Raw genomic sequence first — 26,885 nt, 5'->3', positions numbered from 1 at the left:
TGGGTAACAGAGCGAGACCTTGTCTCAAAAAAAAAAAAAAAGTCCTAACATTCTATAGTGCTAGCAATAGGTATTTGATGGTGGCCGTGCCCTCTAGGAACTTAAGACTCTAATATTCATGTCCGGCAGGCGCCTGTAATCCCAGCTACTCAGGAGGCTAAGGCAGGAGAATCACTTGAACCCAGGTGGCAGAAGCTGCAGTAAGCAGAGATTGTGCCACTGCACTCTAGCCTGGGCAACAGAATGAAACTTGGTCTCAAGAAAAAAAAATGATTCTAAGGCTGGGCACGGTGGCTTCACGCCTGTAATTCCAGCACTTTCGGAGGCGGAGGCAGGCAGATCACCTGAGGTCAGGAGTTTGAGACCAGCCTGGCCAACATGGAGAAACCCTGTCTCTACTACAAATACAAAAATTAGCTAGGCGTGGTGGTGGGCGCCTGTAATCCCAGCTGCTACTCGGAAGGCTGCCACAGGAGAATCACTTGAGCCTGGGAGGTGGAGGTTGCAGTGAGCCTGGGCAATAGAGGGAGACCTTGTCTCACAAAAAAAAGAAAAAAGAAAAAGAAAAATCCTAATATTCTATAGTGCTAGAAATAGATATGATGGTGGCCCTGCCCTTTAGGAACTGAAAATGGAATGTAGGAGGCCAGACTAACACACCACTCACACTCTAGGGTAGGGATGGCCAGTGGGATTTACAGTGCCCAGAGAAGGACCCCTAGCATATTTCTCCAGCTTACTTGGATGGTGTCCAGTTTTTTTTCTCATTTTAAAATAAAATGAAGGACAAGGCCTTCCATTCCAAAATATAAATTTCTGTTTTTTTCCGAGACAGAGTCTCGTTCTGTTGACCAGGCTGGAGTGCAGGGGTGTGATCTCTGCTCACTGCAACCTCCGCCTCCCGGGTTCAAGCAATTCTCCTGCCTCAGCCTCCTGAGTAGCTGGGACTACAGGCACCTATCATCACACCCCGCTAATTTTTTTTTTTTTTTTTGAGACAGAGTCCTACTCTGTCACCCAGGCTGGAGTGCAGTGGCACAATCTCAGCTCACTGCAACCTCCACCTCCCAGGTTCAAGCGATTCTCCTGCCTCAGCCTCCTTAGTAACTGGGATTACAGGAGCGTGCCACCACATCCTGCTAATTTTTGTATGTTTAGTAGAGACGGGGTTTCACCATGTTGGTCAGGCTGATCTTGAACTCCTGACCTCGTGATCTGCCCGCCTTGGCCTCCCAAAGTGCTGAGATTACAGGCGTGAGCCACCGCGCCCGGCTAAAATTTCGTTTTTTAACGCTATTTATCTCAATTGTTTTTTGCATTTTCCCCATGGGACTCATGAGCACATTATTATTATTATTAATATTATTATTATTATTATTATTATTATTTTGAGGCGGAGTCTTGCTCTGTCGCCCAGGCTGGAGTGCAGTGTCCCAATCTAGGCTCACTGCAAGAGCCACCTCCCGGGTTCACGCCATTCTCCTGCCTCAGCCTCCCGAGTAGCTGGGACTATAGGCGCTCGCCACTACGCCCGGCTAAGTTTTTGTATTCTTTAGTAGAGACGGGGTTTCACTGTGTTAGCCAGGATGGTCTCCATCTCCTGACCTCGTAATCCGCCCGCCTCAGCCTCCCAAAGTGCTGGGATTACAGGCGTGAGCCACCGCGCCCGGCCATGAGCACATTATTCTAAGCGTAAGTGGTAGATAACCTGATCCAGGTGTTTTGAAGAGGAAATTTTGATACCAAAAACAATTTTTAAGGAAATTTTGAAGTCAGGCAAAAAGGCTCCAAAGATCTAATTACAGGCCAGGCCTGCACAATTGAGAAAATGAGAGAGTATCACTTTCCCATTTTCAAACATTATAACCAACATTTCTCTATCTGATTCTGAAAATCCTATAAGAAAGACAAGGCAGATGGTTTTGCTCCCATTTCAAGAGAGTGATGATTTACCCAAGGTATATAGTTTGCAGGTACACGTGACTGATAAATGTTGGAAACTGGCTTTCCCAACTCTTCTCTTTTCCTCGCCTGAAGCTCTGTCCTGGACTTAGGAATCCCAGTGGTGATTTGGAATAGACAAGCCTTGAGCCGTGAAGGACAAGACTGCAGGGAGGGCTGGTCCTGAGGAGGAAGCATCTTCAGATATCTAGGTCTTGGGATCTTGGGTGGGGAATGGGCTGCCTGGGAAAGTGCTGAATTGGAAGGAGGAGCCAGAGGTCTGACTGAAGGAATGGAGAGGGGGCCTCAAAAAGAAGCCAGGTAGGCTGCCTTCCTCCCAGCTCCAGAATGGCACCCCCTCTAAAGTCAGACTCACCTACGTACATCCTGGGAGTGAACCCCCTTCTCCTTCCTGCTTCCACCATTATTCTAATCCTCAAAGGGTTAACCAGCTTTCACACGATTTTCCCATCTCCCAGGTAACTTGGGCAGCTGCTCCGTGCTGGAAATAAAAGTCCCAATTCCTCAGTTCGTTCACTTAGCAATGCACTCCAGCAGCCCCTCCAACCCCCAGCAGAGAAGCACAGCCCTTTGGGTAAAAGGTGCCTGGAGGCGAGGTTGCAAATTGGCAGGTGCGGGGAGGGGCTCCTAGAGAATGCGGCGGGGGGGTTACGGGGGGCGGCAGGGAGAGTGCCCCTTCCCTGGATCTCTCCACTGGGTCCAGCAGGTTTGCCTCGGGGCCGCTGCCCCAGAGGCTGGGGGAAGAGGAAAGAAGTGGTGTGCGGGCAAGCAGGCCGCACACACCTGGCGCCTTGTGGAATGAGATCTTAATTAATTATTAAACTGAGTTCCCGCGGGAGGGCGCAGGGCCGTGACAGGCAGGGCAGGAATGGCTAGGTGGGGGCTGGGGCTGGGGCTGGGGCTGGGGCTGGGACAGGGGCCGGGGCAGTGAGGAAGTGGGGATGAAGAGTGGGCGCGGGGCGCGGGCCCAACCCCTGCGACCCTTACAGGAAGGAAGGCGACCCTTGGTGGGCGGGGCGGGGGATGTAGCCGCGAGAGGTGGGTTTGCGGGCGCGCTTGGGGACCCCCGGGGTGAGGGCGGGAGAGGAATGAAGGAGGAGGCGGCCGGGGTGAAGGGAAGGGGACCGGACTGCGAGGTCCCCTCCCCCCGGGGTCTTGATCCCAGAACAGTAGCCGCTTGTGTTCTCAGGACTGGGGGAGGAAGCGGCCGGAGGAGAGGAGGGGGCGCGCGGAGGGAGGGGTCCCATTATCTGGCCTCCTGCGCCCCTACCCCGCTGCTAGGAAGGGGAGTGGGCGACTCGGCCCCCGCTTCTGGGGAGGGGGAGGGGGGTGCCCAGACAAAAGGAGCTTGTGCCTTTAAGGCGGGGAGTCCGGGAGCCAGCGGGGAGGGGACTTCTGGATCCGGGGTAGAGGGCGGCTGCGCTGGACAGCTCGGGAGGGGGCGAGGGCCGGGCGGACGGCGGACGGCGGGCGGGACGGCCAGGACGCGCGGGCTCGGAGAAGGACCGCGGGACGGCCGGCCGGCCGGCCGGAGCCCGCGGGGGCGGCGGGGCGGGGGCCCGGGGCAGGCGCGGAGACTGGCCGGCAGGTGAGCGCGCGGAGGGCTAGGGAAGTGACCGCCCGGGCTCCCGGGGCTCCAGGATTGGAACGCTCCCGAGCGGCTCCCAATAGGAGTTTGTGGGTGGGGGCGCCGAAGCCTGGGACGGGTCGTCTCGGCAGTGTTTGGCGGGTTGCCCGAGGGAGTTGGGGTTGGCAAAGGGAAGTCATGGAGGCAGTGGGATCGAGGTCTCATAGGTCCGGCGCTCGCCACCCGCGTCGCCCGCCGCCGGCCTCCCTCCACGGGGCGAGTTCCAGGCTTGCCAGGAGGCCAGGAGGACCTGGCACGTACTGGGGGAGGGGCTGGCCTGAGTTTTTTGCTGCGGGGCTGTGGGGTGAGTCTCTGAGTTTGGGGGAGATTCCATTTAGGGGAGAGGAACCGGCCTGGGCAGAGGGAGGGATGCCCTCTGTCTGCGGGAGCCCCTCTCCTTGCCTCACCCCAAACCTTGGGAATGAAAGGGGTGGGTTCGGCTCCCCACATCCCCCAAGGCCTGCCGCAGGGTGGGCAGGGGAGCTGACTTATTCAAAGCAGACTCTTGGGCTCGACTGAAAGGCTAGAGGTGGAATCAGGCGTGGGAGCCTCTTTGCCCATATCCTCCCCTTACCAGACTACCCCTGTGAGCTGGAGGGACCTGGTGGGGGTTGCACAGTAAGGCTTGATGTGGGAGCCCTCTGTAATCTTTAGGAAGAGCGAGGACTAGGGATGGGAGGAGGCGGCAGCAGGCACTGGACCAACAATACAGGCCCTGGGTAGTCTCCTCTACATCTGGAAAGGCCCAGAATTGAAGAATTGAGGCCCATGTCCCAGTATGGTGGGTGGTGCTGGCACTGCTGGGCCCTGCCTGGGCAGTGCCTCTTGCCATGAACTTTCTGAAGTCGTTTTAAATCCCCTGGAGCCTCCTTTTGCCAAGGAGGGCAGGGGCAGATGGGCCCTGGGGATGGGATAGACAGGAGGTGGCCAGGAAGGCTTGGCAAGGCAGTAGGCAGAGCCATCCTTAGGGCTGGGCCTTGGCCTTGGCGGGTTCCAAACTCTGGTCTCAGCCTGATCAGGGTTTGGGAGGGACTTGAGGTCTGGGACTGAGCCTGGGCCTGCCAGGCTGAATGGGACATGGCTCCGGCTGTGGGAGCCGGTGGTGTGAAGAGCAGCAGATCTGTGAGAGAGCAAATGGACCAACACTCAGGGAAGGAGGAGGTCAGAGGCACAAGGCTTAGGAGCCTGACTCCGGGGAGGAGGGAGGTGGTCTGTGCTCCCAGGGCTCTCATAGTGATGGGTTGCTGGACAAAGTGGGTTGGGGGACCATATAGAGTTTTGTGGCTTGGAACAGTGCTCTCCCCTGTTCCCTGCCATACTAGTCTGGCATGGGGTGCCAGAAATGCTGGGAGGCCGGCAAGTTCTCAGGGATGGGCAGTGCCTGGAGTGGAGCCCAGAGTGGGACGGTTGCAGTTGGTTGGACAATTACACAGCTCTGAAGCTATCCCCTTAGGGAGTCAGAGTGTTCCTGGGAGGGTCATGCATTCTCCTGGATAGTGTCTGCCCCTTTCTCTGTGGGTATGAGCCAGATGCTAGGATGTGTTTCCAGGGGGCTGGGAACCTGGCCAGAAACGAGTCCTTTGGAAAGAGGTCTGGGCCAGTGGTGGGGGTGGGGGGTTGTGTGGGGGGAGATAAGAACAGGGAAGGGGACTGGTGAATGAGGGGAGGCTGAAGCAAAATGTTGTGGGTGCTAGATGGTGGTGGGAAACCTGCTCACTCTGGGCTCTGTCTCCAGCAGCTCTGGGGACTAACAGCCAAGGACACAGGGACTGATAGAACCAGGCATCTGACTGGCTAGAAAGATGTGTGTTCTTGCTCATGATTTTCTCATCTTTCCATCTCTTGACGCTGACAGAGATTTGGGTTTAAAGTGTTGTAGAGTGAGAAGAACTAATATTTTTCAAGTGTGTACTTCATGACAGGCATTATTATATTCTTTCCAGAGGACAATTATTATTTCCATTTTACAGATGAAGGTACTGACACAGAGAAGTTAAATAACTTGCCCAAGGCAGTGCGGCTAGTAAATAATCACGCTAAGGTTTGGAACCTGGTCTCATGCCAAAGATCATGCTTCTAATGAAGTATTTTGAAGAGCCAGGCTTTCTTTGGTGACCTTTTCCAAATGCCAGCCTGACCAAAAGTCTTGTATTCCTGATCTGTCCTTCCAGATGGTGCTATTGGTGATGTTAAGAGGTTGAAGGGGCCAGGCATGGTGACTCATGCCTGTAATCCCAGCACTTTGGGAGGCCAAGGCAGGCGGATCACCTGAGGTTAGGAGTTCGAAACCAGCCTGGCCAACATGGTGAAACCCTATCTCTACTGAAAATACAAAAATTAGCCGGGCGTGGTGGCAGGTACCTGTAATCTCAGCTACTGGGGAGGCTGAGGCAGGAGAATTGCTTGAACCTGGGAGTCAGAGGTTGCAGTGAGCCAAGATTGTGCCACTGTACTCCAGCCTGGGTGGGGCAGGGTGAGACTCCATCTTAAACAAAAAAACAAAAGGAGGTCAAAGGACATACTGCTGTGGGATATAGGAGAAGGGATGCCGACAGAACTTGGCTGAGGGTGACCCAGGGATGGGAGTTCTGGGGTATGCGGAGAATTCCCCAGCCTGCCTTCTGCTTGTGGGTCCCTGGGTGTCTGCTTTGAGTGCTGCGCATCTGGCTTGAGCTCTCATTCTGTGGCCACCTGTGGCAAGTGCTGGGTATTCCTCCATCCTGTCCCCTACTGAGTACAAATGTCAGTGCTGCTAGCTCAGCAGGTTTGAGTACAAGGGACCCCTCAGGATACTGTGTGAGCATAGAGGTATATGGCCCTGGTGGGGACACAGGCATGCATGGATGACAGTGCTTTCAGCCTCATCTTATTCTGACCTGGGCTCAGCCAGGAGTCACACTAAAGGTATCATCATGGAGTCCTCCCACCTCGGTTAATGACATTTCCTCCAGGAAATGTGGGATCTGGGACTGATTTGGTTACCATGATCTCTATAACTTGGGCCAGCCGTATAAAACTGCCATGGACATCAGTTTTTGTTTATATATATTTTTCCTTTCAAATCTGTCTTGTGCCCCAGGGGGCCACAGGACTAGTTTCTCAGGGTTTTGGTGAAGATCAGATGGAATTAGGGATGTGAAAAGATCTTGAACAGTTTAAAGCATGGAGAAAGTGCATGGAATATCATTCATCCATCCATCTAGTCATCCATCTACTCAATGAACATTTAATATTATTTTATTTTTTGAGATGGAGTTTCGCTCTTATTGCCCAAGTTGGAGTGCAATGGCGTGATCTTAGCTCACTGCATCTGCCACCTCCCAGATTCAAGCAATTCTCTCACCTCAGCCTCCCAAGTAGTTGGGATTACAGGCGCCCGCCACCACTCCTGGCTAATTTTGTATTTTTAGTAGAGATGAGTTTTCACCATGTTGGTCAGGCTGGTCTCGAACTCCTGACCTCAGGTGATCCACTCGCCTCAGCCTCCCAAAATGCTAGGATTACAGGTGTGAGCCACCACATCCAGCCTCAATAAACACTTGTTTAGGTCCTTCTAAGGGTTGTGGATATGGCAGTGAGAACAGCAGGTCAAAATCCTTGCCATCATAGAGCTGACATTCCAGTCAGGAGAGACAGAAAATGAACACATAAGAAAAATATATAGAATGGCAGTTGCTGATTAGAGTTATGGAGAAAAAGCATAAAGCTGGGAAAAAGATAGAGAGCTCCAGGCAAGGGGGTTGCTATTTTAATAGGGTGGTCAGAGAGAGCCTCACTGATAAGGGGACATTTGGGATGTGACCTGGAGGAGCTCTTGTTCCAGACAGAGGGAACAGCAGGCACTGAGGTCCCAGGCTGGCCTGTGCGGGGTGTGTTGGGAAACAGCAAAGAGGTTCATATGACTGTGGTGCAATGAGGAAGCTGAAGAGCCTTAGGATTATCACTGTTAGCTGGTTCACGAGGTCAGGAGATCGAGACCATCCTGGCAAACATGGTGAAACCCCGTCTCTACAAAAAATAGAAAAAATTAGCCAGGCGTGGTGACGGGCGCCTGTAGTCCCAGCTACTCAGGAGACTGAGGCAGGAGAATGGTGTGAACCCAGGAGGTGGAGCTTGCAGTGAGCCGAGATCTTGCCACTGCACTCCAGCCTGTACGACAGAGCGAGACTCCGTCTCAAAAAACAAACAAACAAAAAACCAGCGTATTTTTTCTTCTGCTTCTGTTGAGAAAAATCAGATCGGGACCCACTGGCAACAGTCTACAGCTGCTGGGTGATGCTTGCCCAGTGCACAGGGTATGAACTCTTTTCCTCCTAGTTCTGAAGCATAAGCTGCATCACTCATTGACTTGGGCACTTGAGTTTGTGACACCAACAAATCAGTGCCTTTTAGGGAAATTTTCAAGTATACTGGCTTTGGGGTCAGACAAATCTGGTTTAGAATCTTGGTTCTCTCACTTATGTGGCTGCTAGATCTTTGGGCAAGTCTTTCTTCTTTTCTTTTCTTTCCCTCCCTTCCCTCCTTCTTTCCCTCTCTCCCTCCCTCCCTCCTTGTTTCTTTCCTTCCTTCCTTCCTTTTTTTTTTTTTTTTTTCAGACTATGGCTGTTGCCCAGGCTAGAGTTCAGTGGCGCACAATCCTGGCTTACTGCAGCCTCCACTGCCTGGGCCCAAGCAATCCTCCTGCCTTAGCCTCCTGAATGGCCTGGTCTGTAAGTGTACACCACCACACCAGGCTAATTTTTATTTATTTATTCTTTGAGATGGAGTCTCACTCTGTCACCCAGGCTGGAGTGCAGCGGCGCGATCTCAGCTCACTGCAACCTCTGCCACCCGGGTTCAAGCAATTCTCCTGCCTTAGCTCCCGAGTTGCTTGTTTAGGTCCTTCTAAGGGTTGTGGATATGGCAGTGGCGGATATGGCCCGCCACTGCGCCTGGCTAATTTTTGTACTTTTAGTAGAGACGAGGTTTCACCATCTTGGCCAGGCTGGTCTTGAACTCCTGACGTTGAGATCCACCTGCCAGGGCCTCCCAAAGTGCTGGGATTACAGATGTGAGCCACCGTGCCTGGCCCAGGCTAATTTTTTAAAGTTTTAATAGAGGCAAGGTCTTGCTGTATTGCCCAGGTTGCTCTCACATTCCTGGCCTTAAGCCATCCTCCTGTCTCGGCCTCACAAAGTGCTGGGATTACAGGTGTAAGCCACTGTGCCTGGCCTTGGAAAAGTTTCTTTTCCTCACTGTGTCTCGATTTCTCACATGTTGAATGGGGATGAACCCTTGTTGCCTACATCCAAGTAATTGTATGACGATGAAACTCATAGCTTGTCAGTGGAAAGTGCTTAGGTAATGAGCTACTAGTGGTGGCAGTGGCCATGACGGTGGTATTAATACCGCTCCTATTGGATGGTCTCTAATACTATCTCCTTCCTTCCCTACCAGCAACATGTCATGGTTTAGTGGCCTCCTGGTCCCTAAAGTGGATGAACGGAAAACAGCCTGGGGTGAACGCAATGGGCAGAAGCGTTCACGACGCTGTGGCACTCGGGCAGGTGGCTTCTGCACGCCCCGCTATATGAGCTGCCTCCGGGATGCAGAGCCACCCAGCCCCACCCCTGCGGGCCCCCCTCGGTGCCCCTGGCAGGATGACGCCTTCATCCGGAGGGGCGGCCCTGGCAAGGGCAAGGAGCTGGGGCTGCGGGCAGTGGCCCTGGGCTTCGAGGACACCGAGGTGACAACGACAGTGGGCGGGACAGCTGAGGTGGCGCCCGACGCGGTGCCCAGGAGTGGGCGATCCTGCTGGCGCCGTCTGGTGCAGGTGTTCCAGTCGAAACAGTTCCGTTCGGCCAAGCTGGAGCGCCTGTACCAGCGGTACTTCTTCCAGATGAACCAGAGCAGCCTGACGCTGCTGATGGCGGTGCTGGTGCTGCTCACGGCGGTGCTGCTGGCTTTCCACGCGGCGCCCGCCCGCCCTCAGCCTGCCTATGTGGCCCTGCTGGCCTGCGCCGCCGCCCTGTTCCTGGGGCTCATGGTGGTGTGTAACCGGCATAGCTTCCACCAGGACTCCATGTGGGTGGTGAGCTACGTGGTGCTGGGCATCCTGGCGGCAGTGCAGGTCGGGGGCGCCCTCGCAGCAGACCCACGCAGCCCCTCTGCGGGCCTCTGGTGCCCTGTGTTCTTCGTCTATATCGCCTACACGCTCCTCCCCATCCGCATGCGGGCTGCGGTCCTCAGCGGCCTGGGCCTCTCCACCCTGCATTTGATCTTGGCCTGGCGACTTAACCGTGGTGATGCCTTCCTCTGGAAGCAGGTAGGTGGCCAGGGAGGTAAGGATGGAGCGCAGCAAGTGGGGAATTTCTCACCTCATAAGCAGGTGGGGGCTTAGTGAGGAAGGGCGGGTGAGTCATGGGTGGAAGCTGGGTGCAGGGATGTCTGGCTGTATCTGGGAAGAGGAGCAGGAGGTGGGAGGCCACGGTTCAGGGGTCCACCTCCACGTGGGATCTGGGGTAGAAGGCACTGCTGGGGGGAGGGAGGGCCCCAGGACCCAAGCCTGAACTCTGTCACCATGGGCCCCAGTCTCCGGCTCTTTAGCGGTCTGAAATAGTGGTCTGTAGAGACAGAATGTGGGGCTGGAGGCAGGAGTGTGGTATATAGCCCCAGGGCTGTGGTAGGGCTGAAAAGGCAGTGCAGGCTGTGTCCAGGCTTTAGCATCTCTGTTAGCAAGGTGACACCGGAGGATCAGGTGCTGGTGCCATCCATGGAGAGCAGCTCTAGGTGGTGATCTGGAGGTATAGAGCAGGTTTTGGATGTTGTCAGCAAGGGAGGAATCCCCTCTTTTCCTGGACCAAGGCCACTTCTGGGAGGACAGGGAAGGTGAAGAGCTGGGGTCAGTTCTCTCTGGGCTGGATGTAGTTTGAAGGGGGTTGGACTGTTGAAGAGAGGAACATTAAGTCTGATTGTATCCCACCTTCCCCATTCTGGGCACCAGGGGCCTGGCCGCCTTTCCTTGAGGTTCTCAGTCCACGCCTGTTGCTGCCTCCAGGCTCCAAGTGTGTGTGAGGTGGGACTCCATGGCTCCATGTGGAGTGGCTGTAGGCTGACCTGCTTATCCAATGGGCTGTATTCTTCTCTGTGGGATCTTAGACAACTAGCCTCACCTCTCCCAGCCTTAGTTTCCCAGTCTGCAAAGCTGGGATAAAAATAGCATCTAGCTCATGTTGCTGTTGGGGCCCCACCCTTTCCTAGAGTGGAGTAGAACCCGACTGGGCAGTGTTCACACCTGGGGGCAGGGAGGTGTGGGGAGTGCTGGAAGGCATGGTACCCAGTGAAGGGGTTTCTGGGAAGTCTCTTTAAGAGAGATGTTAGTTTGTGGATCTGCCATCTCATGTTACCCCCCACCCAGGGAGCAGAGGCCAGGTCCTTCAGGTGCTGCAGTAGGCACAGCCCCGCCATCAGCACACCACCCGGATCCTCCACTGGACCCTATCTAGAGAGTGCTATCTTACTCAAGGTTTTGAGGGCTTGTGGCCTGTTGCCCACCGTGCCTCACCCACAGAGAGGAAGTTGCCTGGGGAACCCAGGGTGAGAAGCTAGGTTCTCTGGCATGATGCCCTTCTCCACTCAGCCTGTGCTACAGAACAGAACGTACCTGTTTTTTGTGTGTTTTGTTTTTGAGACGGAGTCTTGCTCTGTCATTAGGCTGGAGTGGGGCAGTGGCGCGATCTCAGCTTACTTCAGCCTCCACCTCCCGGGTTCAAGCAATTCTCCTGCCTCAGCCTCCTGAGTAGCGGGGACTACAGGAGCACGCCATCACGCCCAGCTACTTTTTGTATTTTTAGTAGAGACAGGTTTCACCACGTTGGCCAGGATGGTCTCGATCTCTTGACCTCGTGATCCGCCCTCCTTGGCCTCCCAAAGTGCTGGGATTACAGGAGTGAGCCACCTCACATGGCCAGAATGCCAGAACACATGCCAGAATGTACCTTTTTAAAAGTAACCTTATAGCCTGTTTGTTTGTGGAGCACGTGCCCTTAGGGCACCGTCGGACATCTTAAAGGGCCAGGTTCTTCCACCCCAGAGCTTCTCTTCCAGGCTGGCTCTCAACCAGGGCTTTATGGCTGGATTGCCCTCCTGGGGAAGGAGCTTAGAGGTGGTGTCTCCTTTCCCCCTTCCTCTCTGGCCAGGCATGGGCTGGGTGGGCATCTCTTCCCTACTCTCAACTGGCATGGTGCCCAGAGTCAGGCCCAGTGCCTGACTGGGGAGGTGCAGTCCCAGGGAGGCCAGGACTGTGCCCATCTCCCCAGGAGTGTGTGGCTACAGCCTCACCTAGTGGGTCTCGACAGGCACATTCTTGGGGCAGTAGCGAAAGTCACTGCTGTCCCTGTGCCAGTCCTTGGGGTCAGGGCTGCCCTTAAAACTTCCTCTGGGCCGAGAAACATTCCCTGTGCCCGTTTGGGTCTGAGGGTTTCTAGACGGGTGGGGTTTGTGGCCTCCTTCCTCGTCTACTTGGGCAGCCCCTTCCCAGATCCACCCTGCTCACAGTCACAGGAAGGAGGCTGTGTCCCCACCAACCCACTCACTTAAACACATCGAACAGTGTCGCCCAGTGACCCAGGCCCAGCGTGGAGTCTCCTCCGGTCCCCTGGCATCCATTTTTTCTCACAGTCAGATAGGGACGTGTGTGTACAGAGTTATTTCAGTCTCGTCCCCCTTCCCCTTCCCTCCACCGTGACTCACATTTTCCTCTTGGGCTCCTGGGGCCAGGAAGGGAAGTTGCCTGGTTTGCCCCCCTTCCCTTCTCCCCCACTGGGGGCTATTCTTAGAAACCCCCAAGGGAGATAGTGTGCCCCTCTCTTCACCCCTGCTGCTGGGAGGGGGAGCTCAGCCTAGTTGATCCTGGGCCTGTGAGCTGGACTGGGAAGGGAAGCTAGGAGGCCCATCCCAGAGGCTGGCGCTGGGAATGGCTAGGGGTGAGCCAAGCCTCCCCCTCAGTTTTACCCAAGAGGAAACTGAGGTCCTAAAGATTAAGTGACCTGCCCAATTTTGCAGGACTAGTTCTAGTTCAAGGCAGAGCCCAGAACCTCTGGCTTCCAGGAAGTGCTTCTGCTGTTTCCCTCCCTTCTCCTTAAACCAGAGCCCTGCCCCATCCAACTCTGGGGTGGAGCCAAAAGCTCCAGGTTAATTCCTGAGTTTCCAGAAACACTGAGGCCAGCTTCCCTTAGACTTGCTTTGTAGCCAATGCCACTGATGATGATTGGGGACTGAATATTCCTAGGGTGGAGGCCCTAGGCCTAGGGCCTGGCAGGGCCGAGTGTCAGAGGGAGTTAGACCTTGAGGGGTGGCCAGTCATGGTGGACCCCATCTCCAGTTAGAGGACATCCTTTGTATCAGTAGAATTGATGACTCTCAAGCCAGGGCTCTGAGGTTGGGCTTGAGAGCTTGACTCAGTAGAGTGAGTAGGAATCTTGGAAACCTGGAATGTACTACACAGTGTGGAATGCACTAGATAGATAGTAGGATTAGGACACAGAATTTGGAGTCTGATTGTCCTGGGTTCAAGTCTCACACTGGCCACTAACAGCTGTGTGATCTTGGGGAAGTTACTTGGCTTCTCTGTGCCTGAGTCCCTTACCTTTAAAATGGGATATTGTTACCTATTTCATAGAGTTTTAAGAAATGTGTTAGGGGCCAGGCGCGGTCGATGACGCCTGTAATCCACACCCATAAGCACTTTGGGAGGCCGAGGCGGGTGGATCACTTGAGGTCAGGAGTTCAAGACCAGCCTGACCAACATGGTGAAACCCCTTCTCTACTAAAAAAATATACAAAAATTAGCCGGTCATGGTGGCAGTTGGCTGTAATCCCAGCTATTCCTGAGGCAGGAGAATCGCTTGAACTGGGAGGCGGAGGTTGCAGTGAGCTGAGATCAGGCCACTGCACTCCAGTCTGGGTGATAGAGCAAGGCTCTGTCAAAAAAAAAAAAAAAAAAAAAAAAGAAATGTTAGTCAGTATATAGAAGGCACCTACAGAATCCTGGCACATGGTAGGCAGCCAACGAACTAGCTACCATAATAATAATGACAATGGTGATTATTGTTACTAAGTTATGTCAAGTCAGGGAGAGGCTTTAGAGATCTTCTTCTTCTTCCTCTTTGGGTTATAGATGAGCAAACCCAAGAGAGAGGAGGTGACTTGTCCTGGGTCACTCACAGGAGGATGTAGAGCTCAGGTCTCCTGGGTGCTGTCCTTAAGGAGGAGCACCTGCAAAAGGAGCAGCATTTGTCTTTCGTGTGGGGTGTTTGAGGAGCAGGAGATACAGGGTGCTGGAGCTGGGCCCCCTGACTTACCTGGCCCTAGTTGGTCTTCTGCTTCCAGAAGCTTTGAAAAGATCTCATTTCTAGTCATGGAGGATTCAGGCAGTTGGCTGGGATCTGGGGTCCTGTGGGTCATGCGAGAGAGATATTGCAGGGGTGGCAGTAGCTTGGGGACAGAGAGGGTGCAGGACCCTGGCTTCCTTCCTCAGAGAACCTAGCAAGTTGTGTGAATGTGTGTGTGTGTATTTGGGGGGGTAGGCAGAGGAGATGGTCACTATCTGCCTCTACCACCTCCTGCAGCTCGGTGCCAATGTGCTGCTGTTCCTCTGCACCAACGTCATTGGCATCTGCACACACTATCCAGCAGAGGTGTCTCAGCGCCAGGCCTTTCAGGAGACCCGTGGTTACATCCAGGCCCGGCTCCACCTGCAGCATGAGAATCGGCAGCAGGTGGGACTGCTCCCCTGGCCAGGGCCTGCCCCCACCTCACCCCCACATAACTTGCAGATTGGATTTGCTGCCTTGTCCGGTTCCGTGGAGCACAGTGTGATGGTTCCCCTGGGTTGTGTGTCACAGAGGCCCTATGATACTGGGGTTTTGTCCTGTCCAAGGGAAGGAGGGCGTGGACAGGAGCACATCTGGGGGCTTAATGGAGGGTGGTCAGAGGGGGCTCTGACGGGGGAAGGTCAGGCCACAGTCCAGAAGGGAAGGTCTTCAGAGAAGTCTGGGAGGACTCTGGTGATGTGGAGAGACCAGGAGGGGTTGAAATGTGAGGCCAAGAGTATAGTGATGCCTATGGGAACCACTGGGCTAGGAGCGGCTGCTGCTGTCGGTGTTGCCCCAGCATGTTGCCATGGAGATGAAAGAAGACATCAACACAAAAAAAGAAGACATGATGTTCCACAAAATCTACATACAGAAGCATGACAATGTCAGGTAAGGTGAAGGTAGGAAGGTGCCAAGCAGGGCGGGGGGTCTGGAAGTCTTTGAGGGCTATGTGGTCTGTTCATTCTCTGCTGTCATCTACAGCATCCTGTTTGCAGACATTGAGGGCTTCACCAGCCTGGCATCCCAGTGCACTGCACAGGAGCTGGTCATGACCCTGAATGAGCTCTTTGCCCGGTTTGACAAGCTGGCTGCGGTGAGGGTGCTGGGCCTTGGGATTGGGCCTGGGTGTTGACCGTGGTGAGAGCATAGCTTTGCTGGCAGCAGCTGGGGATTTGGGAGCAGATAGAGTGTGCGTCGAGGGTGGTGGGCCATGCAGGCTGGGTGGGCAAGAGAGTAAAGGTTACCCTTCCCTCCAACTCTTTCCGATTCAGGAGAATCACTGCCTGAGGATCAAGATCTTGGGGGACTGTTACTACTGTGTGTCAGGGCTGCCGGAGGCCCGGGCCGACCATGCCCACTGCTGTGTGGAGATGGGGGTAGACATGATTGAGGCCATCTCGTAAGCAGTACCCCATTCCCAGGCTTCCTGGAATTACGGGTTCCCCAGACTGCTCCTACTTTTTGATGAGACCTCAGGAGATTTCCTCAGTTTTGGCTGTTTCTCTGTCTTTGAAGTCTGTCTGTCACTGGGAAGGGGAATCTTTCTCCAACCTGTGCAAAGACCCATGTGGACCCTTAGACTCCCAGCCAGCTGAGATGGGGCGGGGACAGCCTGTGCAGTAGGGGAGTTGGGCTAGAGGGAACGCCATCTGTGCAGGCCAGAGGGGATAACAGTGATTCCTCTTCTCGTAGCTCAGGTCCACAAGATGCTGCTGGGCCCCTGCTGGTGAACACAGCCCTAACATTTGTCCTTGAGCCCCATGCAGCCTTCTGCTCATGTCCAACCAAGGCTGTGCTCCTGTCCCCTGCATCTGGGTCTGTCCTTGCCCACTGGGCCCTGAGGGGAGTGAAGGGCCTGGGCTGTGGGCTGGGGGAGGAGAAGACTGCCAGGAGCTGATCTGGGGCTGCATCCTCCCAGGCTGGTACGTGAGGTGACAGGTGTGAATGTGAACATGCGCGTGGGCATCCACAGCGGGCGCGTGCACTGCGGCGTCCTTGGCTTGCGGAAATGGCAGTTCGATGTGTGGTCCAATGATGTGACCCTGGCCAACCACATGGAGGCAGGAGGCCGGGCTGGGTGAGTAGGGGGGCCCAGGTGGTGGGGGATGGGAGCAAGGTGGGAGAGCCAGGGTCTCACCCTCTTGGCCACGTACAGCCGCATCCACATCACTCGGGCAACACTGCAGTACCTGAATGGGGACTACGAGGTGGAGCCAGGCCGTGGTGGCGAGCGCAACGCATACCTCAAGGAGCAGCACATTGAGACTTTCCTCATCCTGGGCGCCAGCCAGAAACGGGTCAGGGCCAGGGCAGGGCTGGGGGCAGGGGAGCAGGAAGAGGGACAAATGGGGAGGAGCAGGCCAAGGCCTCCTCTGGGCCCCTCTTCTGAGCCTATACCCCTCTTCTGAGCCTGTACCCATGCTGCCCACACAGAAAGAGGAGAAGGCCATGCTGGCCAAGCTGCAGCGGACTCGGGCCAACTCCATGGAAGGGCTGATGCCGCGCTGGGTGCCTGATCGTGCCTTCTCCCGGACCAAGGACTCCAAGGCCTTCCGCCAGATGGTGAGGGGCCCTCAGCACCAGACCTAGGGCCTCTTTTTCATGGCTCCCTCAGTGTCCCTGACCCTGTCCTTTCTTCTTGTGACTGTCATTTCCATGTATGCTTTCTGGTATTGGGGCAGTGGGAAGATTTCATCTCAGGGGTCCCAGTGCCCCCAGAAGATATGGTGGGGACACCCTCAGCACAGTGTTGGGGTGGGAGAAGGGGCTGCAGAGATGAAGGTTGTTGGCCTTTCACCTCACTCCACACTCTGTCCCTTTCTCCAGGGCATTGATGATTCCAGCAAAGACAAGTAAGTCAGGTTATTGAGGGAGAAGGTACCTGCACCCTAGGATGGGGCTGGGGGGAGCCACAATCCTCCTTTTCCCTGACTTTAGATGTGTTGTATGTGAGCAGGAGCCACACCCCAGCTCTCCCTCCCTCCCTTGGGTGCTGCCCATACCTTTCCTGTCATTGTTTCTCACGTGGCCATGCCCATGCATCTGGTGAAGCCATGTCTCCTGCCCTCAGCCGGGGCACCCAAGATGCCCTGAACCCTGAGGATGAGGTGGATGAGTTCCTGAGCCGTGCCATCGATGCCCGCAGCATTGATCAGCTGCGGAAGGACCATGTGCGCCGGTTTCTGCTCACCTTCCAGAGAGAGGATCTTGAGAAGAAGGTTTCAGGGATACAGGGCAGAAGGACAAGGGCTGGGGGAGGGGCAGGTCGCAGCAGGGAAGGCCAAGCACAGGTGAGGGCACAGGTATTTCTGGAGGATGGAGAAGGGACCACAGAGCAGGGTGGGGATTTCATCAGTTGGGCCAACTGCATCTCCTCCCTGTTGAGACGCCTAGTAGTGCCCTGTCCTTGCTGTCCCTGCCTTCCTTAGGGAGGGCCCAGCACCCAGCTCAGCCTCCTCTCCTTCAGTACTCCCGGAAGGTGGATCCCCGCTTCGGAGCCTACGTTGCCTGTGCCCTGTTGGTCTTCTGCTTCATCTGCTTCATCCAGCTTCTCATCTTCCCACAGTGAGAGTCCTGCCCTTCCTCTCTTAGCTTCTCTCTTCTCCACCGCTTCCCAGAAGCTTCCTACATACCCACACGGGCCCACAATTCCTGGAGCCTGCATCCCTGCTTGTTCCAGAGGGTGGGACAAGAATGCCCAGATCTTCCAGAATTAAATGATTTTTCTGGCCCTGTTCTGCCCCAGCTCCATCCTGATGCTTGGGATCTATGCCAGCATCTTCCTGCTGCTGCTGGTCACCGTGCTGATCTGTGCCGTGTACTCCTGTGGTTCTGTACGTAGGGGGACTTCTGAGGCTGTTGGGAGGGCAGACTGGACTCCAGACAGGGAGGAGGTCACATGGGGAGAGGGAGGAGAAGGCCATGCCTGTTCCACTGGGCCCCATCCCTGGTTGGCCTTCCTCCTTGGCTGATGCAACCTTCAACTCTTCATCTCTTGATTCCTCTAGCTGTTCCCTAAGGCCCTGCAACGTCTGTCCCGCAGCATCGTTCGCTCACGGGCACATAGCACCGCAGTTGGCATCTTTTCCGTCCTGCTTGTGTTTACTTCTGCCATTGCCAACATGGTAAGGGTCCAGTAGGAATTCTCCCACCTCCACTCTGTGCCAAGCACTGTCCTGGACACTGGGAGTACAGAGGGGAACAGGACATATTTTCTGCCCTCAGGGAGCCCCCTCCCAGAATAGGGCAAAGTTAACTCCAGTTCTCCCTCCTTGTTCTCCCAACCTCTTGTCATCCCTGAGTGAGTACTAAGGCCCATGGGGTATAAGGTACCTGGGCATAGCCCAGGGCAGGGTACATGGCTTCACCAGGTACCCAGAAACCCTTCCCCTCCTTGGCTATCCTGATATACCCCTCTACTTTTGCAGTTCACCTGTAATCACACCCCTATACGGACCTGTGCAGCCCAGATGCTGAATTTAACACCTGCTGACATCACTGCCTGCCACCTGCAGCAGCTCAATTACTCTCTGGGCCTGGATGCTCCCCTGTGTGAGGGCACCACGCCCACCTGCAGCTTCCCTGAGGTGTTCAAGCAGTGCTCAGGCGGTGGTGGGGGGGCTGTCCTGGCACAGACATTGGCCCTTCTGTGCCAGACCTAGTGATGGGCGCTGGGGACCCAGGAACTCACCAGAGTCTCCCTCACTAGGAGCAACCAGGGGCCCTGGTGTGGTGTAGGGGCTGGACATGGAAGGTGGGGGATATGGGGGCTTGAGGGGTGTGGCAGAAAGGTTAGGTGAGGCAGGAGAGTGCAGGGCTCTCCCTGCCCAAGGGTGCTGTGGCCTCTGCCTTCACCCAGTGCTGCCTCTGCCCCCCGCAGTACTTCATCGGGAGCGTGCTGCTGAGTCTCTTGGCCAGCTCTGTCTTCCTGCACATCAGCAGCATCGGGAAGTTGGCCATGGTCTTTGTCTTGGGGCTCATCTATTTGGTGCTGCTTCTGCTGGGTCCCCCAGCCACCATCTTTGACAACTATGACCTACTGCTTGGCGTCCATGGCTTGTGAGTTTATTCTCAGGTCCTTTAATACCCCAGGAGCTTCCCTGACCTTGCTGGGTCACTGTGAGCCTCTCTGGTGCCCAGGCCCCTTGTGCTCTTGGAATGCCACAACTCCCCTGTGGGGGAAAGGGAGGAGATGGAGGAGTTCCCAGCATGTGACCCCAAATAGTTACTCCAAGGAAACCCTAGTCCTGGGAAATCCTTGTGTCTTTAGGCTAGACATTAAAAAAAAAAAAAATTCCCTCTTGTATTTGCATGGTGCTTTCACATCCACCATCTTAACCACCCATAGGACATACAGCTGCTTGGTGGCAGGGCTCTGGCTAGGAACCAAAGCTTCTGACTCCTGCTTGGGGGCTTTGCCTGGGACATCATACTGGCTTTTCCTCTGCAAAACCCCATTCCTTTGATATGTGGCCGTGGCTTGTTGTAGTAGAAAAAGCCTCTGGTGTCTTCTGGGTTTGAATCCCTGCTCTGCTGCTCATTAGCTGTGTGACCTTAGACAGGTGAGTTAGCTTCTCTGAGCCTCAATTTGCTCATCTGTAAAATGACACGGTCACCTAAATCACAGAGTCATTGTAAAGATTATAGTAACTGACATTTATGGAAGGCTTACTATATGGCAGGAACTGTGCTAAGCCTTTTACATACATTATTTAAATCTGATCCCTGTTGTACTGATGGGGAAGGAGGCGTAGAGAGTTAAGCGACTTGTCTCAGGTCACATAGCTGGTAAGTAGAGGAGTCTCTAAGAGTAGAGGTTTTCTTAACCTCTACTCTTAATGAGTTAATTAATGTAAGTAAAAGCCCTGGCCCAATGCCTGATTTCTAGTATGTGCTTAGTAAATGCAGTCTGTATCTCCCCTTCCATGTGCCCATCCAGCAACCCAGGAAGCACTGATGACTTTGTCTCTTCTCTCCTCTTGCCAGGGCTTCTTCCAATGAGACCTTTGATGGGCTGGACTGGTAAGTGAGGGCTCCGAGGCAGCAAAGGGTAGGGCCATTAGATGTCTCCTTCAGACACCAAGCATGTCTCTGCTTATCCTTAGTCCAGCTGCAGGGAGGGTGGCCCTCAAATATATGACCCCTGTGATTCTGCTGGTGTTTGCGCTGGCGCTGTATCTGCATGCTCAGCAGGTGGAGTCGACTGCCCGCCTAGACTTCCTCTGGAAACTACAGGTGACCGGGTGGGCCTTTGGGGGAAGAGGAGGAACCTAGGGGTGGAGCCTGGGCCAGGCCAGAAACGTATCTCCTGCTAGCTGGCTAAGCCGAAGGCCGCCCCTAGGCCCACCCTGGTTCCATGCCTTCTCTGTGCCCATCCCTTACTCCTTGCCCCATCCTGTACCTGCCCCCTTTACCCCTTTGCCTGTTCTTTAGGCCTCATCTGTCCGTGCCTTTCTTCCTCTATGTGATTCCCTCTGACTCCCACTTCCAAGCCTTGGCCACCACACCCACCCCTTGTGAATGTCAGGCAGTGGGTGATGGGTGTGGTGTCCACAGGCAACAGGGGAGAAGGAGGAGATGGAGGAGCTACAGGCATACAACCGGAGGCTGCTGCATAACATTCTGCCCAAGGACGTGGCCGCCCACTTCCTGGCCCGGGAGCGCCGCAATGATGAACTCTACTATCAGTCGTGTGAGTGTGTGGCTGTTATGTTTGCCTCCATTGCCAACTTCTCTGAGTTCTATGTGGAGCTGGAGGCAAACAATGAGGGTGTCGAGTGCCTGCGGCTGCTCAACGAGATCATCGCTGACTTTGATGAGGTACTTGTCCAGTTGGCTGGTGCTGGCAGAGAATCGGGGGGACTTGGAGACCAGGGATTGGAAGGGGCGAGTGGCACTGGGAAGAGAAAGAGAGATTTGATGGGACTCAGAGGCATCAGGGGTAGGGGTAAGGGCAGGCATAGTGGAGGTAGAGGTAAGAACCCATGAAGGGGCGAGGTGCGGTGGCTCACGCCTGTAATCCCAGCACTTTAGGAGGCCGAGGTGGGCGGATTATGAGGTCAGGAGATCGAGACCATCCTGGCTAACACAGTGAAACCCCAGCTCTACTAAAAATACAAAAAATTAGCTGGGCGTGGTGCGGGCGCCTGTAGTCCCAGCTACTCTGGAGGCTGAGGCGGGAGAATGGCATGAACCTGGGAGGCGGAGCTTGCAGTGAGCCGAGATCGCGCCACTGCACTCCAGCCTGGGCAACAGAGTGAGATTCCGTCTCAAAAAAAAAAAAAAAAAGGAACCCATGAAGGTGTCAAAGGCATCAAGGGGGTCAGCCCTAGTGGGGCAGGGTCATCATTGTTGGGGAGCAGGGGAGGACTTGATCTGTAGGGGGATAAGATGGGTACCAGGTGGATGTCACTGAAGAAGAAGGCAATGGTCTGTGGACAGAACCTCATGAGACCAACCAAGCAAGATGGTCCTCTGAATAGAGAAAATTGAAGCAAAATGTGAGGTAGTGTCCTGAACATCCAGGTCAGGAATGGGCTGTTCACTGTTCTGGAGGGAGGTCACTTGCTCACCCTGGGACTCAGTATCCCAGAAGGTGAGGATTGGAGAAATTGCTTAATATCCCACCTGTGTGTCTGTGTTCTGTGAGTGAGCTACGGGAGAGACCTTCTTAAGCTGTATACCCAAGTCCTGCCTGGAGTCCTAGGGGGCTTGTTTTCCCAGCTTGCCAGTCTTACACTGGTAGCAGCAGCTGGAAGGGGGCTGTTGAGACAGGAAAGTGGGCAAGGGAGGCAAGGCGTGGCAAGAAATGAGTGTTGGGGCAGGGCTGGGTTTGGGGTCTTTGCCTTGACAGCCAGGTCCCCTTGTGTTGTTCAGATCATCAGCGAGGAGCGGTTCCGGCAGCTGGAAAAGATCAAGACAATTGGTAGCACCTACATGGCTGCCTCAGGGCTGAACGCCAGCACCTACGATCAGGTGGGCCGTTCCCACATCACTGCCCTGGCTGACTATGCCATGCGGCTCATGGAGCAGATGAAGCACATCAATGAGCACTCCTTCAACAATTTCCAGATGAAGATTGGTAAGAGGGCTTGGTTGCTTGGCAGGTTTTCCCAGGACTGTTTCTGGCTGAAGCTGGGATTATAGGCTGGGGATGGGATCACAGATTTCCCATCAGGGCTCCTGTGGGGTTTTCTTCCCTCTGACCTCCTATATCAAGTCTGATATTAAGAACAGAGATCATTAGGCACTGTCCTAGAAATTTTTGAGCATACTTTAATACTGATATTATTATCCCCTTTCATTGGATAGATTAAATAACTTGCCCAAGGTCAAATAACTAGTAAGTGGCAGAGCTGGGATTAAAAATCACGTTTATCTAAACTTGAATACTTCTGCCCTTATATGTGACCAGTCCGATAAGAGGTACTTCCTCTCAAATGAACTGGTGGATGGGAGTCAGACTATCTGGTTTGAATTCTGGCTGCTCCATTTACTGGCTTATTTGAGAAGTCTTCTAACTTCTCTAAGCTTCAATTACCTTATCTATAAAATGGGGATAAAAATACCTACCTTTTAGAGGTATTAAAAGGATGGGCCAGGCGCGGTGGCTCAAGCCTGTAATCGCAGCACTTTGGGAGGCTGAGACGGGCGGATCACTAGGTCAGGAGATCGAGACCATCCTGGCTAACACGGTGAAACCCCATCTCTACTAAAAAAATACAGAAAACTAGCCGGGCGAGGTGGCGGGCGCCTGTAGTCCCAGCTACTCAGGAGGCTGAGGCAGGAGAATGGCGTAAACCCAGGAGGCGGAGCTTGCAGTGAGCTGAGATCCGGCCACTGCACTCCAGCCTGGGAGACAGAGCCAGACTCCATCTCAAAAAAAATAAAAATAAAAATAAAAAGATGAAGCCAGGCAGGGCGCGGTGGCTCATGCCTGTAATCCCAGCACTTTGGGAGGCTGAGATGGGCAGATCATGAGGTCAGGAGTTCAAGACTAGCTTGGCCAACATAGTGAAACCCTGTCTCTACTAAAAAAAAAAAATATGGCTGGGCGCGGTGGCTCACACCTGTAATCCCAGCACTTTGGAAGACCGAGGTGGGCGGATCATAAGGTCAGGAGATCAAGACCATCCTGGCTAACATGGTGAAACCCCGTCTCTACTAAAAATACAAAAAATTATCTGGGCATGGTGGCGGGCGCCTGCAGTCCCAGCTACTTGGGAGGCTGAGACAGAAGAATGGCGTGAACCTGGGATGCAGAGCTTGCAGTGAGCGGAGATTGCAGCATTGTACTCTAGCCTGGGCGGCGAGACTCCGTCTCAAAAAACAAACAAACCAAACAAATTAGCTGGGTGTGGTGGTACGTGTCTGTAATCCCAGCTACTCAGGAGGCTGAGGCAGGAGAATCTCTTGATTCTGGGAGACAGAGGTTGCGGTGAGCCGAGATCGTGCCACTGTACTCCATCCTGGGCAACAGAGCAAGACTCCATCTCAAAAAGAAAAAAAAGAAAGGATAAAGCCATGTAAAATGCTTTAGAGTGGTTGACATGGAACAGGCATTCAGGAGATTACTGTTATAGCATGGCTGCCTTGACTCAGGGGAGCTCCTAAACTGAGGTCTCAGGTCTTCAGGTGTTTTTGTTTGTTTTTTGGGTTTTTTTTTTGAGATGGGGATTTCCTCTGTCACCAGGCTAGAGTGCTGTGGCACAATCACAGCTCCCTGCAGCATCAACTCCCAGGCTCAATCAATCAATCTGTTCTCTCACCTCAGCCTCCTCAGTAGCTGGGACTACAGGCGTGTACCACCATGCCCAGCTAATTTTTGTATTTTTTTTTGTAGAGATGGGGTTTCACCATGTTGGCCAGGCTGGTCTTGAACTAGATCGTTCTTTACAACCAGGAGACTTGTCCTTTTTCCATTTTTTTCTCTGGGTCCTTCTACCTGTTCCAGGAGGAGGGATGACTCCCTGGGTTTAGCCTGGAGCATGCACTAGTCTCTTGCTGTTCTCCCCACCTCAGGGCTGAACATGGGCCCAGTCGTGGCAGGTGTCATTGGGGCTCGGAAGCCGCAGTATGACATCTGGGGGAACACAGTGAATGTCTCTAGTCGTATGGACAGCACGGGGGTCCCCGACCGAATCCAGGTAAGGGGAATACGAGCAGGGCCTGGGAGGAAGGTGGGCCCAGAGGGCTTCCACGGTGTGTCTGCAGTCTGCTAGGACAGGGGTAGGGTGGCTAGTGTTCTGTGTATGGTGGGGTGGGGGTTGGGGGAAGGGAGCTAGCCTGACTAGAGAACCCCTGGGCCCCTGCAAATGCAGCAGGAAGGATTCCAGGCTAAGCGGGCTCCCCTCCCACTCCCCCAGGTGACCACGGACCTGTACCAGGTTCTAGCTGCCAAGGGCTACCAGCTGGAGTGTCGAGGGGTGGTCAAGGTGAAGGGCAAGGGGGAGATGACCACCTACTTCCTCAATGGGGGCCCCAGCAGTTAGCAGGACCCAGCCACAAATTCAGCTGAAGGGATCAAGGTGGGCATTGAGTGGACTCTGTGCTCGCTGGGTGGAGCTGTGGCAGGGGGCACTGAGCCTCCAGACCCTGCTAACCACAAAAGGGAACATCCCAGCAGGCTGTGCTTGGATCATGATTGTCTACCCTCAAGCTGGAAAACAAGGGGCTACCTACCAAGAGGGTTATGCAAGTGACTTTCTTTCTTACTTGGGGTAGGGCTGTTCCCTCTCCAATCTTCCAGCTTTTGGGAGCAGGGGAAGGGTCAGTAGCAGAAGCAGAGGGAGGCCTCTTGCCTGAGGGATTAAAATGGCAGCTTGCCATGCCTACCCTTCCCTGTCTGTCTGGGCAGCAGGTTCAGGGCTGGGCCCTTCTTTTCCCTCTTTTTTCCTGGGAATATTTTGTACAATATTTTGTACAAAGACAGGCATGAGGAGTGCCTATTCCATGCTTGCCTTTGCAATACCTGCGTCCCCAGCACTGGTCCTGGGCACTTCCCCACTGCAGCCAGGTGTCCCTCCTAGGCACAGAGCAGAGGAGGGAGATGCTCTGGGGAGCCAGCTTTGGCCATATTTCAGGAGAATGTTTCCATGTGCCAAATTCTAGTCCCACAATCTGTCCCCAAAGGGGAACAAAGGGACCTCTGACAGCTTAGATTTAGCCCCAGTTCCTGCATGCTCCAGGGAACGGGGCATCTGGCCTCACTGGTACTGTGAAAATGCTCAGAGAGCAAGCCTGTGTGTGGGGATATCAGGTCAGGAGCTGGAAGTTCACCTGCAGGTGCCAAAGAGCAGGCAGGCCAGGGCTGGGGCGGTGCCAGACTCTGATCTGAGGACCCTGATGGGGTCCAGATCAGGTCACTCTGCGCCAGTGCTCTCTTGCTGTCTACTGGCAAGGGGGCATGGAGCATCTCTCCCTCTTCTGTTGCCAAATAGAAAAGGGTCAGGGCATGGAGAAAGATGACCCTGATCCCAAACCTGCCCTCCCAAGTCTCTGGCGTTGGGGAGGGCCTGTGTGTTTGTGTAACTGTGTGTGCATGTTGGTCTTTGTGTGCATATCTGTTTTCCAGGTCTGTGTGAGTCCTTGTGCTCCTGCTCCTCAGCTCTCCACCCCAGGTTGCATCTCTCCTGTGGGCCTCTGTCTTCTGGGAATAAAGCAGGGTTTCCTATTTCAGGGGATGTAGAGAGACGCCCAGATTACACAGGAGTGGGATGGGGTGTGGTAGCAAAAGGAGGGAGAGGAGTCCTTTTTGTGCCAAATCCCTAAGTGCCGTTTGGGGGCCATGTGTGCAGCATGACTCTCCCTGTCTGTGGCAGGGACCCAAGCGCTTGCTTGAGCCCCAGTGCTCCATGCTAGCACTTGAACTGTCTGGGGTTTGATGGACAGAGGCTCAGGAATTTCCTGGCTTCCCCAGATAGTGTCCTGGGACATGGTATGCTTTGGGGCTGGGGTAGCATGGAATCCCTCTGAGGACCCGGATACTGGTACTATTGGGTGGGGAAGAGGAACCTTAAACTTGGCTTTCTCCAGCCTTCAGCCTGAGTCTAGCACGTTTCTGGCTCCCCAGCCCCTTGTGAAACCTTGGGGGCTGGCAGAAGGGTTAGGAGGTTGAACTCTAGATTCCCTTCCTATCTTTGCCTTCCTTTTACCCCTTTCCCTGCAACCTCTTTGACTGTGGCCTGAATTTGTTGGTCCCTCAGTTTCTCTGTCTGTACCTATTTAAGCCAAAGGCACTAGCCTGAATTTTGCTTGAAGATCACTTTGTCTTGGAAATGACTAGAGAGGCAGAGGAGAAGGGTTTCCAGAGTTACTGGGTTTGGGAGTGGAAGGGGCAGGCAGTGCACTTGCCCCTCCTCATGCCCCTCTGACACCAGCTCCCTGTGGAGGCCTGGTTTCTGGGTACTGCCTCCCTTGGGCATCTTCATGCATCAACCAAATGGGCCATCAGGTACTTCATTAGTCATGGCAGAAGGAGGGGAAAAGACTTGTTTTTCCAGACAGAAAGTCTACTCCCCTGCCCCCAGCCATAGCCCTGGATAGGAAGGGATAGGAAGAGACTACTTGGTGCCATGGGGTAGGGGTGAGGGTATAAGTAGATCAGAGTGGGAAGACCTCAGCCTTGGGTGGCTTATCTCTGCTTTTTGCCAGGTGGGAGGGCCTGTCCACACCCTGGCTCCCCGTACCACAGTGCCAGCCATGCCCTTCCCCTGGGCAACCATTGCCCCTTTCCTCACCCAGTTGGTGGAGGAGTCAGGAGATGGGAGGCCATGGGCTTTGGTTTTGTAATGTAACCACTGTGGGGGTGAGGGAGGATGGTGTACCATGTATTTCAGTGAAATATTTAATATATTTAAATATCAATAAAATCAAACTCTTTGTAAAATTCCCTGTTCTCTGTAGCTGTTCTGGGCCCTGGGTGGGTCAGAAGTGACAGAGCC

The 26,885-nt window shown here is 54.3% G+C and overlaps 1 protein-coding gene across 6 annotated transcripts; it reads left to right on the top strand.

The window, feature by feature from the left end:
- Positions 1-2,461: 2,461 nt before the first annotated feature.
- On the top strand, positions 2,462-26,830 carry ADCY6 (adenylate cyclase 6). 6 transcript variants are annotated; one of them, XM_037997194.2, is made up of 23 exons: positions 2,472-2,573; positions 9,026-9,893; positions 14,197-14,346; positions 14,711-14,832; positions 14,926-15,037; positions 15,216-15,343; positions 15,637-15,759; positions 15,863-16,021; positions 16,100-16,241; positions 16,378-16,506; positions 16,771-16,796; positions 17,015-17,162; positions 17,411-17,508; positions 17,690-17,777; positions 17,952-18,068; positions 18,372-18,530; positions 18,824-19,002; positions 19,930-19,965; positions 20,049-20,178; positions 20,500-20,763; positions 21,820-22,024; positions 23,965-24,089; positions 24,309-26,830. In XM_037997194.2, exons 2-23 carry the CDS (start codon positions 9,030-9,032, stop codon positions 24,432-24,434), a joined length of 3,630 nt encoding a protein of 1,209 aa, XP_037853122.2. In that variant the 5' UTR covers positions 2,472-2,573; positions 9,026-9,029; the 3' UTR covers positions 24,435-26,830. The 6 variants fall into 6 exon arrangements, with proteins under 6 accessions (XP_072876783.1, XP_037853122.2, XP_072876784.1 ...); XM_008003073.3 differs by lacking the exon at positions 2,472-2,573 and adding an exon at positions 3,436-3,550; XM_008003075.3 differs by lacking the exon at positions 2,472-2,573 and adding an exon at positions 5,237-7,884.
- The last annotated feature ends 55 nt before the right edge of the window (positions 26,831-26,885 follow it).

This window comes from Chlorocebus sabaeus, chromosome 11 (genome assembly GCF_047675955.1).
Source record: "Chlorocebus sabaeus isolate Y175 chromosome 11, mChlSab1.0.hap1, whole genome shotgun sequence".
Taxonomy (NCBI): Eukaryota; Metazoa; Chordata; class Mammalia; order Primates; family Cercopithecidae; genus Chlorocebus; species Chlorocebus sabaeus.
This window is presented reverse-complemented; position numbering and strand designations above follow the sequence as displayed.

Excerpts from the sequence above, each read along its gene's own strand:
- ADCY6 (XM_008003075.3), top strand. The coding sequence starts at position 7,865 with ATGCTTGCCCAGTGCACAGG. Across the intron at positions 9,894-14,196 it reads ATGCCTTCCTCTGGAAGCAG|CTCGGTGCCAATGTGCTGCT; the intron begins GTAGGTGGCCAG and ends CACCTCCTGCAG. Across the intron at positions 22,025-23,964 it reads CAATTTCCAGATGAAGATTG|GGCTGAACATGGGCCCAGTC; the intron begins GTAAGAGGGCTT and ends TCCCCACCTCAG.